Genomic DNA, 13,418 nt, shown 5'->3' with positions numbered 1-13,418 from the left:
GTTCGCTAGCACTTATGACCCGGTAAAAGCACTACTCCCGCCCTGTATGGTGGGGTCACCTGTAGAAACGCGGCTGGTGCTCAGGGTTAAAAAGCTCGTGATTTTTTGCTCAACACTCAAGTTTCAGGTGAAGAAATTCAGACATCATCGCATCAGCCATTAGCGTTTCCGTCATGCTTCTACCGCAGTGTAGACAATAACGACCAACAAACTTTCTACAAATCTGCACACGTTAAGAGAAAGCTCCATATACACAGATTCAGAAATGAAATCAACTGTTAGGATCGCACAGCTTTTCAGTATTTCTGCGTATTTTTATCGGACACATGTGAAACCTGAACGCATCCACACGTGAAGGCCTGGTCTTGTCACTGCTAACAAGAGTCCTATTTGGTCAAATAATCACGAAAAAGTGACCCCAAAAAGCTAATTACGACTAAAAACCCTTAAAAGCAACCACAAAACGATTTCACATATCCTCCACAATACAAAAAACAACTATTAAAAAGCTAATCGGCATGTCCCAAAAGCAAGTACACCAAGTTATTAAAAATACTTTCCCCCAAAAAAGTTCTCCATCTATCGCATTTTCAGGTATCATCGATTCTGTTGGTCTTTACTAATCGGAAAAAGTGTCAGAACTGCAATTTATCTAATTTTTAGGGGGGCTTCTGCTCATTGGGAACACACAAAATTCTGTTAAACATAATAGAATTGTACATCGCATTTTTCGTAAAACTAAGCACTTATAGGGAAAGGAGAACTTGAACACAACACATTCGTCTTAAATTCTGCATGATTTAACGCTTAAGTAAACTGATGTTATAAGATATAAAAAGCAATGGTTCTCCCCAATTCAAGATGACGGAACACTCACCATGTTGGATCAGAGAGAAAGGAAGAAGGGAGCATTGTGGGAAATATAAGTATCGGACACAAAACAACGCGAGATTACGGCTCCAGACCATTACGTCACACTGTCGCTAACCCACGCGATTGGCAGTTACTTTTTAATTGCAACAAAAAAAAATACAAATACAAACGAGTACATATAACATTTCAATAACATCGTCAGGGGTACATACTGTAACACAACTGCACTTTACAAAAAAAAAGATTAAACAGGGTAAATAATGATAAGGTCCGCACTGCTTTCATATTCTTACATTTAGAACGTCTATACGTCTGTTTTAAACTTCAAATACGGATCTCACTTTATGCATAGTGAGTATACTAACTAACGTACAAGTACCTATTATTTTAAATGATTATGATTTCAATAATTATGTTACAATTTGACATAACATCTCTTTCTTTAAAAGTAATGTCAATATTAGACTCTGTCTTCAGAAATCTGTGCAGATCAATCCAGAATGTTTTAACAACAGACCATAACCAAAATATATGGTGTAAAGTTTCAGGTCTACTTTCACAAAAGTACTCTGTTATCATCTATATTAATTTTAAAATATGCACAACAACGCTCTTTATGGGGGAGATTCGATGAACGGTTTTATGCGTTACCCCCTTAACCTCATTAGTTATACAATATTTGATATCATCCACATTTTATTCCAATCAATTAGTCTCCCAAATGAGGTGTTACAAAATAGTTTCAACTTGCAAAAGGGATCTTAAAAGAGTTGATACTTCTCTAGGGATCACATTGGTTACAGTAAAGTATTGATCAGACTTAATAGAATAGAATATCTCTTCACAAAGTTAGTATAATTATATATTTCACCATCAACATTAAATAATTGCTTTACCCATATGATACCACTTTTATTCCATTTGTCAAAGGACAAGGTTTCATTTCTTTTATATATCTGTTATTCCAGATGGTATGTGGGGAAAAATTGTTTTTTACATAAGCAACCATGTAAGAAGTACATGCTTATGGAAGCTGGAAAGTTTCAGCAACATTTGAGTAAAAACTCTATACCCCCTACTTCTTGAAAGATTAAATTAGGAAACATACAGTATACCGCATACTTTGCTTATTTTTTTAAATAATTCTGCATCCATTTTATCTTAAAAATATTATTAGATGTTCTAAAATCTAAAGCGTTTATTCTTCCAGATAAACTTCAAAAGTTTAGAATCAGTCCTTCTAATAATATTTGAAGGTGGTATATCCAAGATAAATGGTTCAGCCATTTAAAAAAAAGGTCTCTCAACAGCCATGAGATAATTGGCATTTGCTGTAAACGTGCAACAGCATATACTGTACATATAAATTATTACACATCATGACTCAGAAACAACTCTTTCTCATGACCATAACTAAGTTAGGAAAGTTCTACACACAGTTAAATTTAACCAGAATGAATCAACTCTCCTCTTTCATAAACATGGGACATTATTAGTTGTATTTTTTTAACAAGAAAATTATCCTTTTTACATTTTAATATTCACGGAACATATTTTTAAACAGTTCATTTGCAATGCAGTGCACATCAGTATTCTTACATTCCTATTATAATAGCATGAATAAATGCTTGCATTTTGCTGGCGTTTTTTAAATAGCATATAAATCATATAAAAAAATGTAACCATCTTTTCCCAGATCAAGAAACATCCAATCTGATTACCGCTTTCTCGTTTTTTATTTCAGAGTTTCCGAGAGAACCTTGGCAGACCCCAGAAACAAACGTTAAGAGCTTCAAGAGTGCTTACGTTTGGTTAATCTACAGTTTGGGTTTTAATGTTTTCAAATGAACAAGAGAATTGTGCAAACATTAATTCCCAGTTCCTGTTGAAGTTACGAACTGCTATTTAAACGAGAGCTCTCAAAGACGGGTCACAGCGCAGGCGAACCTATCAGAGAGAAATATACGGGTTTCCGGTTGAAAAGCCAATCACAAAAGGTCGTGGGAGGGGATTAAGGTGTAGGAAGTTAGGTTGTGCTGTAATGTATTAACGGCAGTATTGAAATGAGGTAGTCGGAAGTAAGTATTGTTAGTTGTAATTTATTTTATAATTGAAAAGTATGTTGCACGAACACACCTTTCGTTTAAATTATATTTGGGAAATAAAGGGTGTGATTAACGGAATGTTTAAGCGTTACTTAAAAAGGATCTTAATAGTGGTTAACCACTAAGAAAATATGACTGATTATATGGATTCATTTGATATTATTAAGTATAAACAAGATTATGTAAAAATGTTTGCAACCTTTTTATGCAACTTTGAATATAAATTAACTGGACACCATAAAAGTAGACGTTTTAACCTGACTTCAAAATTCCATTCAATGGATATTAGTCAGTACTCTTGAACACATCACTACATGAGATATGACTCTCCTATTTTAAAACGGCATTGCAACGGTTTTTGTTATTTCACAGTACCTTCAATTAATCTGGGATTTTGAGAGTTTGTTTTTCTTTTTTCATAATAATACATTTTCCGTGAAACATTGTGAAGTGGCTGAAGATGAATCTGGGCTTTTATACTGGTGTGTGGTCTCTGACCTGTTTTGTTTTGGTAATGTTGTGGTAGGACAAGATGTCTACACAAAGAGTCCTTCCTCAAAGTAAAGAAACGCTTCTGCAGTCGTACAACAAAAGACTGAAAGATGATATCCGATCCATATTGGACAATTTCACAGAGATCATAAAAACAGCCAAGGTAGGGGGTCATCATGGTTAACTGTTTTTTTTTTGCAACTTTTAGTAGCCTGCTGTCGTAATCGGTAATCATTTAATAATTGAATTATTTTTCTTATATCCAGATTGAGGATGAGACCCAGGTTTCACGAGCAACGCAAGGAGAGCAAGATCATTATGAGATGCATGTCAGAGCAGCTAACATTGTGAGTAACTGAGCTCCAGGGGTGTCAAATCTATTTTCGGTCCTGTAAAATACAGTCTGTGTCCTTGGCATTATTAAGGCAAGGTGGAATGAATTGGTCTGCCAAGCAAAACAGATTGTTGAACATGCTTTTACACCTTAAAAAGTACAAAAGTCTCATACAAAACCAAAGGTAAGCAATCCTGCAACAAAATTGTCCTGCAGTTAAAAATGTGATGATTTTGTTATTGGTGAAAATGTGTGGATATGTAATATATTTGCAGAATATAGTATATTGTGGTGTGGCTGTTGATTTCCAGTTTGTAGTAAGCAAGAAAAAAACCAGACTGGTATGCCCATTACTAATAACCATTGCAGGTAAGAGTCGGAGTTATAGGACAGTATTATTTAAAGGTATTGTTTTGCATATGATGTCACTGTGCTGAGAGAAAAGTTGGACCTTTCATGTTAAAAAAAACAGATTGGTTGTGGTTTTTCCTCTTACTGCAGAAGAATCATAGTAGCATTGTCCCTGATTTTTAAATCTTATCCAGTAGAAGTCAGTGTTCACAAACTCAGCCCTGTGTGTCTGTATCTCCTGCCGGTGTGTGTGTGTGTGCGCGCGTGAAGGTCCGAGCTGGAGAGTCGCTGATGAAGCTGGTGTCCGACCTCAAGCAGTTCCTGATCCTGAACGACTTCCCCTCCGTGAACGAGGCCATCAACCAGAGCAACCAGCAGCTGCGGTCCCTGCAGGAGGAGTGCGATAAGAAACTGACCTCCCTGCGGGATGAGATTGCAATTGACCTGTTCGAGCTTGAGGAAGAATATTACTCCTCCAGGTACAAATAGGTTCATAGTTACTCTCACCATACACGCCTCTGCCCCACGCATTTATAACTAGCGCCTTGAGTGCCTTTGGCCGTTAGCTGGAGTGGTAGAACTCCTTTTCTTTAATCTAAGAAACTTTACTATACTTTATAATATCATGTGCCTTGTTCAACAATCCTTTAACCCAATGGTAAAAGAACTATTACTCTCTCCTCATTTTGCCTCTTGAAAATGATGCGTACAAGATAATGTAGATGACTATTTTATCTTGAAAAAAATACTAAGCTGCAAGACTATAAAGATAGATACTTTATTGATCCCGTGAGGGAAATTGCAGTGCAACAGCAGCTTTACACAGACAACACAGCCACAGTGTGACGAATGATACAATAATAATAATAGTACAATACATACAAGACAATCAGTACAGTGAGGGGTGCACTAAAAGAGTTACTCACAGTCCGGACACACAAAGAACAAACTAGAACAGAACAGTACGCAGAAAAATCGTATAACACATATGAATATAAATATAGATGTGATATAGATATAAATAGATATAAATATAAATGTATTGCACGGGTCCCTGGCATATATTGCACAAAAAACGGTTGTGAACGTGAAAAGAAAGAGAGCAGATGTAGCAGTAGATGTGTTTAGTCCAGAAACAGGTCACTGTCAATGTTGCCTCTGCTCAGATGCAAGGTGGATACGTTGTACAGTCTTATGGCAGAAGGCAAGAATGACCTCATGTAGCGCTCCCTGTCGCACCGTGGATGAATCAGTCTATTGCTGAACGTGCTCTTCATTTCTACAAGCCTGCCATAGAGGGGATGGGAGATGTTGTCCATGATGGCCTCTAGTTTGGACACCATTCTTCTCTCAGCCACTACCTCTAAGGGGTCCAGGTCAGACCCAATGATAGAGCTTGCTCTCCTGATGAGCTTGTTCAGCCTTTTTGAATCCACTGCTCTAATCCTGGGGCCCCAGCATACCACTGCGTAGAAAAAGGCGCTCGCTACCACCGACTGATAGAACATATGTAGCATCTTACTACATACATTGAAGGACCTGAGACTCCTCAAGAAGTAAAGTCGGCTCTGACCCTTCTTGTAAATGGCCTCGATGTTCTTAGACCATTCCAGTCTATCGTCGATGTGCACTCCCAGGTACTTGTACGAGTCCACCATCTCCACGCCACTCCCATGGATGTAGACAGGAGTAGGTTTGACCTTTTTCCTCCTGAAATCTACCACCAGTTCCTTTGTCTTTGTTACATTCAGTTCCAAGTGGTTCTCCCCACACCACTCCACAAAGCTGCTGACCAGTCCTCTGTACTCCTCCTCCTGCCCACCCTTGATACATCCCACAATTGCAGAGTCATCTGAGAACTTCTGCAGGTGGCATGACTTTGAGTTGTACTTAAAGTCCGAAGTATAGAGGGTGAAGAGGAATGGAGTGATAAATAATAATAATAAAATAATAAAATAAAAGTGAAATGAGAGAAGTTCACCCTTGGTTCCTTCAGCATACCACGAAAGAAACAGCAGTGTAGTAATTTATGTTGTGTGTCAAATGTGTCCTAGAATCCAATGTGTTGTTTCCTATATTTACACCTCAAGTGCTTTACAGAGAACAAAAATGTAGGTTGCAATTTCTACTAAAGTGTATTTTCCTTGTAATTATGCTAAAGAGATGATATTATTTTGAAGCACTTTTTAGTCTTCGTTGATTTTGCACAAGGATGATTGTGATTGGAGTATGTTGTTTTTCTAAGCAACAAAAGCTTAAGTGGTTTCATTTGCCCATAAAAGTATCCACTCAAAAAGTGAATTGTTTCTGGATCTAGAAGCAATTCGACTAAAGATGTTTTTTACATTTGCGGAATTATAGTTAGCTCCTTCATTTTTACGATCACTCTGCATGGAAATTGACTTTTTATGTTGCCAGGCCCACGATTTGATGAAACTTTTTATTTTTGTTATTTTAAATAAATTCTAAAATCAATAAACACAGGACAAGAGTAAAACCATACAGAGATTAGGCACACAGTTGTTTGGTTCAGCTGTGTTACTTATAAATCGTGGACATTTCATGTTTTCTTTAAGCAGGATGTTCAGAAAGTGTGCATGTGGATATCTACAATGGTTTTGGATGTGAAAAAATATTTGTACAATATATCTTATTGCAACGCGTTTCGCGAAATTTTCTTATTGGGCAAAAACTATTTCTTTAATTTAATCCTGTATTGGAACTTCATATCTACATTAAATATTTGTTTAACATGTTCTCTGATACTTCATGTTATATGATATGGTCAAGCATACGTTTACATACTGTATGTTACCTGTATGTCCTATATGTAAAATGCTTTAGGATAAAAAGCACTATATACAGTAAATGCAAGGAATTATTCTTGTAGCTAAAGATATTATTATTTTTACTTTCAATAATAAGTGTTGGTATTTTAATTAATTGTTCTGCACGCTTCTAGTTGAATGATAGTAACAGGCTCAAAGATCTACACTATCTAAGAACTTAGTAATGATGTTTATGCCCTGAACTGCAGGTTCTTATCCCAAAATCTGAGAGGGATGTGCTGGGACAGCATGTTTCATATAAACACACTAAAATGGTAGTGCTTATCTTCCAGTGCAAATGACTTTTAAAGTAATGAAGTTCTCAACATTACACTAAAGTGCATCTTTATTATATGGTTTAATGTAACCTGTTTATGTAGTTTTATTTTTACTCTTAAAAATTCTGGAAAAAATAAAGTAGAACAATGGGTTCCTCACTTTTTAGTCGTTTTTTCCCCCCCATCAGAAAGATTTTAACATTACTTCTTGGTTAATACCTCTGTACAGTTACTTTTCTCCTCTTTTTATTTGTGTATTTCCCCAGAGCTCTGTCAGGTTTGTCTGAATGGGAATGTTATCTAAAACATTTGAATGTTTGAGTCTGAATGCATTTTTATGAAATCCAAGAAGCACATTTTTGGAATAACACAATGCCATTATCAGTTAGATTTAAATTTAAATGAATGATGTATTAATCATAGGAAATCCCTATACAGTATGTCTGCAAACCTAAAAATATCTGTGTGCATTTATTTGTAGAACATGCTTTTCCAACATCATTTCTAATTTAAAAAACTTATATTGCTGGAGGGAATAGGTTCAAATTTGAGTGTTTTACAAAGGAAAGAGTTGAAACACTCCTCAACTAAACATTCAGTTCTACAGTTTCTCCATTCCCCAACAAGGGTATTTAGACATTTTCAGTAATTGGGTAGAAAAATTATTTTCTAGAATTGCTTTTAAATTAAATGCAAATGAACTGTGAGAGCTTTCCAAGTGATGTTAGATTATACATTTAAGTGCATTTACAAACTATTTGATGTGCTTATTAAACAGTTATGGAAATGTTCCCAGGAACGTTCTGTGACATGTAAGAAAATTGTCTTCTATATCAACATCGGAACCAGTCAGTGTAAAGCAGTAGTTTTAACTTTGAATTGGCTAATTAGTTGGTAACTAGATCTCATTACTCATTTTAAAGAAGTTGTTTTTTGGGGAGAAAATGTGCTATGAAGTGTCTCAATATATAAAGGTAAATGGCACACAGTAAACAATTCCCTGATTTGTACATTGAAGTTATAATGCTGTTTTTCACACTTATTAATTATATGAGCCTCAGAACAAAACTCAATTCAACCCTTTCAGGTAATCAATTCCGTAGATTTTTTTTTATTAAGGTTTTCCCAAAGTTTCAGCTCTGATCACGGGGAAAGTCTTTCTGTGCTGGTGACCGATTGCCTATCACCTCCTTTCCCTCTGTGTCTCTGTCTGGACCCCTCTGTGCTCATTCTGTCCCTGGGTTTTTGTTCTGGAAAGCTACAGTCAGTGGGACAGCACCGACCTGCCCCTGTGCGAGGCATTCCGGAGGCAGGACAGCCCGAGCTCCCCGGATGGGACTTCGGGATCTTCAGGCTCGGGAATTGCTGGGAGAGCGGAGGATGGCAGTGGAGCGGCGTCACAGGGGTCCACACCAGGCCACCTGAACGGGCACACAGCGGGCACCTCTGAGCACCCCTGAGGAGCTGGCATGACGCAGTTCTCCTGGACGCTCTCCTGATTCCAACAGTAGTGTTAAGACGCAGCCAATCATGTGTATCGATTTACTGTACATGACCCTGACCCCATCATTAACAATGCTGACAAATACAGGGCTCGTTGATTAGTCTTCCTGTTTGTGTAGTTCCAGTTGTGTAGGGGATTATATTGTAGTATAGTATTTTTGTTCTCTAAATGTACATGTGGGAGCAAGCTGATCTGAGCCTAAACAGTTGTGATAAGCTGCCTATGCAGGCTGTTTTATGGTTCACAATACTTGACGTAGGAAAAAAAAATCACATGGGATAGAAATCCCAATAGGGAAGTGTTGCTTTCTGGTTCTTGTCTGCATTGTGTGTAAGATGTAAACTTTATTTTTCATCAACATTAAAGTGTTGGTTGCACACTCCCACTCCAGTTATGCATAATTTGCTTGGATTTGTAGGATTGTAAGTTTACAAGTACCCAGGGAGCAAGATTTCAGATGTAGGAAGAAATAAAGCTTATGGTGATGATTTTTAGAAACTCTTCTCAGGAAGCAGTATTAAAGAGCTTAAATGGCATTATGAACATATCATTGCACTGGATTTATAAAAACTTCATCTCAGGTCCATCTCGATGTATTTGGAGACTTTTTTAAATAAAAAGGTGAAAATAAGAACCTAAAATGTTGTCTGAAGTTTGTCTGCCTTTAAAAATGGGCACAGTCATGATTTTGTGGAACCAATTAGCTTACAAAAATACATTTCACAAGTTTTTTTATTCTTTTTTCTTTATAAATATTTAGTAATCCCTATTAAGTAATGCACTGAAGATTGTTTAATTTGAATACTTTACAAAACAGTATAAAATCCAATGAGAATTTTTCTAAATAAAATACTGGATTGGAAACATAAAGAAAAAAGTTTAAAATACATGCACAATATACGTTTTTCATACTTTAGTGCTAAACAATACAAGAAAATCTACCATCTTTAATACTTATTAAAATGAATTAAAAAACATGGAATGGCTTGTGAAGCTTTATTTCATATAACAGAAAACCTTTCAAGTCAAACTGCTAAGAATTAGCAATGCCACCTCTGCTCAAAATACAAATTTTGCAACAAAAAGAAAAGCCTGGTAAATTATTTACACAGCAGTTTTGTGTAAAAATTGTTAGCTGCATTTTTTCAAATGCTAACAAATTGAGAGATTTGTCACCATTACAAAAAGGAACAAGTGTTAAATTTTAAACACGTGAAACACTTCACCTTAATTTTGCAAGATCTCTTTAAAACCTGAACTCGTTTTCTTAATTTTGTCATCATTACTATTTGATTTTAAATATCCATTTCTTGCTTTATGGCTTTAATGAAAAAAACATTGAAAGAGCTATGGACCAAAAATCCCATCAAAATAAAGTCTTACAAAGACCTATAATAACAAAGAGATATTTTAATGCAGTACAATGTTAAAGGAAATTGGTAAAAGTCATAGATATCCTCAGACAAATCAGTTCAATATCTCCTGTTCATCTTTTTAAACTTCTCATAATGGTAGTCGTCTGTGGCCTTCTCATTGGCTGGTCTCTTGCGATTAGGAGGTGTTTCTGTGGAAGACAAAGGTGCAATTTTGAGGCTGTTACACATAAATGTGTTAAACTTGGATATTCTTACTTATTTTGTACTAAATGGCTTTCAACTTTAACAGAAAAATTAACTTTAGATTTACAGGTGGTAAGTTGTCCACTTCAGCCAAAGATCATGTGAAGTAAAAAAAAAAGATGTGATTTAAAACTGAATTAATTTTAGTACACAGTGATTGTTCTGTCATCTCTTACTTTCTGGTTCAGGTTTCTCAGTGTCCCCCACTCGAAGTGGCCGAGCTTTGGGCTCCTCTCTGTGTCTTTTTGCTGGTGCATTCACATCTTCATGGTAGACTAAAATCAAACAGAAGAACAGGCATTTGACATTGCACTACACTACTGGGCAGTGCATAATGTTGATCCTATATCCTTTGGCATACAGATTCTAAAGGGTATAAGTAACTGAGGATAATGTACCGTTACTTCAATAATCTGGCTCAGTCAGTTCAAGCCAAATCGTGTTACATTATTGCACAGGAATCTGGGATCAGTTAGGCTAGACATTGTGGGTCTTTATTAATTACAAAGAGAATGGGGCTTACAGCGATTGTGTTGAACATAGTTCACTGCTATGTTTGTAGGTACAAAGGAAGTGCTGCTGTCCTTCTTCTTGTTGCGTTGCTCTGCTATGAGCTTGGCCTTGGCGTCTTCGGTGCTAATGATGTTCTTTATCTTGGCACTGAGAGACGGTGAAAAGAGACATGCATCCGCGTTCTTGTTCAAAAACCAAACCTTCAATGTCACTGCACTCTAGACAGTCTGCTCTAAAGTGTCCCAAGAACAGTAAGCCAACAGAGGTAGTACATTGTTGTTTAGATGTATATCCCATTAAGACAGATAGACGTACTTGCTTTGACATGATAGGGTACTATAACGACAATATAAGCTAAACTATTGAAAAGAGAAATATTTAAATAAGCAAGACAATCACATTACAAATTGCTTGGATAAACAGTAGCTTTACTGTGAGAACACATTTGTTTGTATAAGTAAAAGGAAATTAAAGCCCCTTTTGGAGTACAATAATGTCCTAAAGTACAATTTATTTTAAACACAACTTTTGTTTGTTCCGTTAACTGATCAATCACTCACTCAATTCCAAGGTCGACTTCCGGAATGCCACTCAGCATCTGGTTGGAAAGCATTTCTTCCGTTTTCTTGGCGGACGAGACTCGGATATTCTCCGGCAACTCATACAGAAGATCCTCTGCGTTCTTCGCCTTCACCTTTTGCTCCTCTGCCTCTACCAGTCCCTTCTTCTTCTTAAGTTCTGTCTCAATGTACTTCATCCTGAAAGCATATTGAAATGTTTAGAAAAGAACAGCATGAGAAAAAAACAGCTGATCTCAGGACCGCCAGCTGTGCTGTAGCTCAAATTATTATCGACAAACTATAATAAGTATACTGTTCTCTTGAATACAGCTCTATTTGCTGCTGAAAATTCAACAGAGGGCAGATAACTGTATTTTGTCATTTCAGAAAAGTTCATCTGAATTTTTTCACGGTGTGGTCCGGGGGAATTTCTATAAAACATATCCCATATTTTTGATAGCTGATATCTGCATTCTTACTTTCTATATCTTTCAGGAGGCCTTAGATCACAACAAAAGAAACTGAAAAGATACCTACATGTCAGCATCTTCATCACGACGATTTGTCTCTGCTGAGAATGACGTTCCCAGATTCAAGTCGGTCTCATCTTCTGTCCTGGGAGAAGAAAGAGTATTTATATTTTTAAAAAATTTATATCACTGCAGTTTAATTATGGTTTAACAGGTATTCAGGTTGATGATGCATACACGCAGATATATACAGATCCCCACATCATTTTACACTGCTGCATTTAAAAAAATAAAACACTCACATGTCTCTGTTCCTGTCTTTGATTTTCTTCATATCCACAACTCCCCCTGTCTTCAATTTAAAGGGATCATCCTAAAAATATCAAAATACAGTACACACAGTAAGCATGCATGTACACATATTTTATATACATGCACATGTTTTGTTGTAGTACTACATACAACAGTTTTCCAGAAGGACAGACAAAAAATAACCAAATGCAGAGCATCATTCAACAACTGAAGCATGCAGTAAAAAAACTGGATGTAAACTGATTGCAAGGTTAAACGTTTCAGAGACAAAATATACTGATAATTCAAAAGCACATTTGATGCAAGCTATTTCACCGTTCTACCATCATTATTACTTGTGGGGCTTCTTTTGGAAATGAAATAAGACTTTGGCAGATAAAACCTAAACATACAGCTTACGTACCTCGATCTCCGCTTCAGGTGGCAATTTCTCACCCACCAGTAAGGCTGTAATGCTAAGGAAAACAGAAACGCAGTTAAATATCAATAATATACGCCAAAGAACTGGGAAAGCTTATTGATACTTCTGTGGACAAACCGAGGCTGAAGGAAAAACAGCTAGGACTAAAGAACAGAAATGTATCTTTTGAATACTATGCATCGTTTTCAGTACCATTCCCAGAATATTTACCTCACGCCACTCTGTCTTTTTCTAAGACTCTGAATTTCCTTTGCTTCATCAAGTTTAGATCTGTAAGGGAAAAGAACCGACAGGTACCATATCAGTGTGTACCCTAAAAGAAACACCTTTCACCCCTAAGGCGTTCCAACAGATTCAGCTGTTTCTGACTGTTTTAAAGCTAAACGCTCCTGATCAAATATTTACCTGACTTCTGTTGTTGTCTCCTCGTCCTCCTCGTCGTCAGAATCATCTCTCTTCCTTCTAAAGTTTTTACTGGAAGGCATATTCGTCTTCTGTTTTGTTAAAAAAATCAACAAAAAATACGTGCGTACATGTGTTCCTTGTTTTCACGATTCTGCGACCCACAATTCCAGCGACTTCCAAGAGGATGTTACGTCACTATGTTTTGAAGCCGAAGTAATGACGGTGTGCCCGCTGAAGGGCAGGAAAAACAGAAAAATTAAACGAGTCGTCTTCCTTTCCCTAAATATATTTATTTTGCTTTGGAGCAAAATTGTTTCAATCTAAAATCATATGGGTTTAAACTGAGTTTCTTT

General features: G+C 36.6%; 2 protein-coding genes and 1 non-coding gene across 3 annotated transcripts; 1 reads left to right on the top strand and 2 right to left on the bottom strand.

Annotated features, from left to right (window-relative positions):
• Positions 1-75: 75 nt before the first annotated feature.
• Positions 76-153, bottom strand: LOC148816109 (small nucleolar RNA SNORD36). Its single transcript, XR_016086014.1, has one exon. It is a non-coding gene; the product is annotated as a small nucleolar RNA SNORD36 (small nucleolar RNA).
• A 2,738-nt stretch (positions 154-2,891) lies between these two features.
• med22 (mediator complex subunit 22) lies at positions 2,892-9,393 on the top strand. Its single transcript, XM_088940332.1, has 5 exons — positions 2,892-2,951; positions 3,505-3,633; positions 3,737-3,817; positions 4,426-4,634; positions 8,520-9,393. Exons 2-5 carry the CDS (start codon positions 3,511-3,513, stop codon positions 8,719-8,721), a joined length of 615 nt encoding a protein of 204 aa, XP_088796458.1. The 5' UTR covers positions 2,892-2,951; positions 3,505-3,510; the 3' UTR covers positions 8,722-9,393.
• An 86-nt stretch (positions 9,394-9,479) lies between these two features.
• Positions 9,480-13,235, bottom strand: c23h9orf78 (chromosome 23 C9orf78 homolog). Its single transcript, XM_088940331.1, has 9 exons — positions 13,066-13,235; positions 12,871-12,930; positions 12,643-12,694; positions 12,230-12,300; positions 11,995-12,072; positions 11,458-11,655; positions 10,908-11,044; positions 10,561-10,659; positions 9,480-10,329 (listed from the first exon to the last, which is right to left on the bottom strand). The coding sequence occupies exons 1-9, from the start codon at positions 13,143-13,145 to the stop codon at positions 10,238-10,240; spliced, it is 867 nt and encodes a 288-aa protein (XP_088796457.1). The 5' UTR covers positions 13,146-13,235; the 3' UTR covers positions 9,480-10,237.
• Between the last annotated feature and the right edge of the window lie 183 nt (positions 13,236-13,418).

The sequence above is a fragment of the Atractosteus spatula genome, chromosome 23, assembly GCF_055471065.1.
Source record: "Atractosteus spatula isolate fAtrSpa1 chromosome 23, fAtrSpa1.hap1, whole genome shotgun sequence".
Lineage (NCBI taxonomy): Eukaryota > Metazoa > Chordata > Actinopteri > Semionotiformes > Lepisosteidae > Atractosteus > Atractosteus spatula.
Note: the sequence above shows the minus strand (reverse complement) of the source record. Positions and strands in the feature narration are given on the sequence as shown.

Coding starts and splice junctions, on each gene's coding strand:
- c23h9orf78 (XM_088940331.1), bottom strand. CDS start 13,145: ATGCCTTCCAGTAAAAACTTTAGAAGGAAGAGAGATGATTCTGACGAC. Junction 12,073..12,229: donor AAAGACAGGAACAGAGACAT/GTGAGTGTTTTA, acceptor TTCTTCTCCCAG/GACAGAAGATGAGACCGACT. Junction 11,656..11,994: donor CGTGATGAAGATGCTGACAT/GTAGGTATCTTT, acceptor ATATGCTTTCAG/GATGAAGTACATTGAGACAG.
- med22 (XM_088940332.1), top strand. CDS start 3,511: ATGTCTACACAAAGAGTCCTTCCTCAAAGTAAAGAAACGCTTCTGCAG. Junction 3,818..4,425: donor ATGTCAGAGCAGCTAACATT/GTGAGTAACTGA, acceptor GCGCGCGTGAAG/GTCCGAGCTGGAGAGTCGCT. Junction 4,635..8,519: donor GAAGAATATTACTCCTCCAG/GTACAAATAGGT, acceptor TGTTCTGGAAAG/CTACAGTCAGTGGGACAGCA.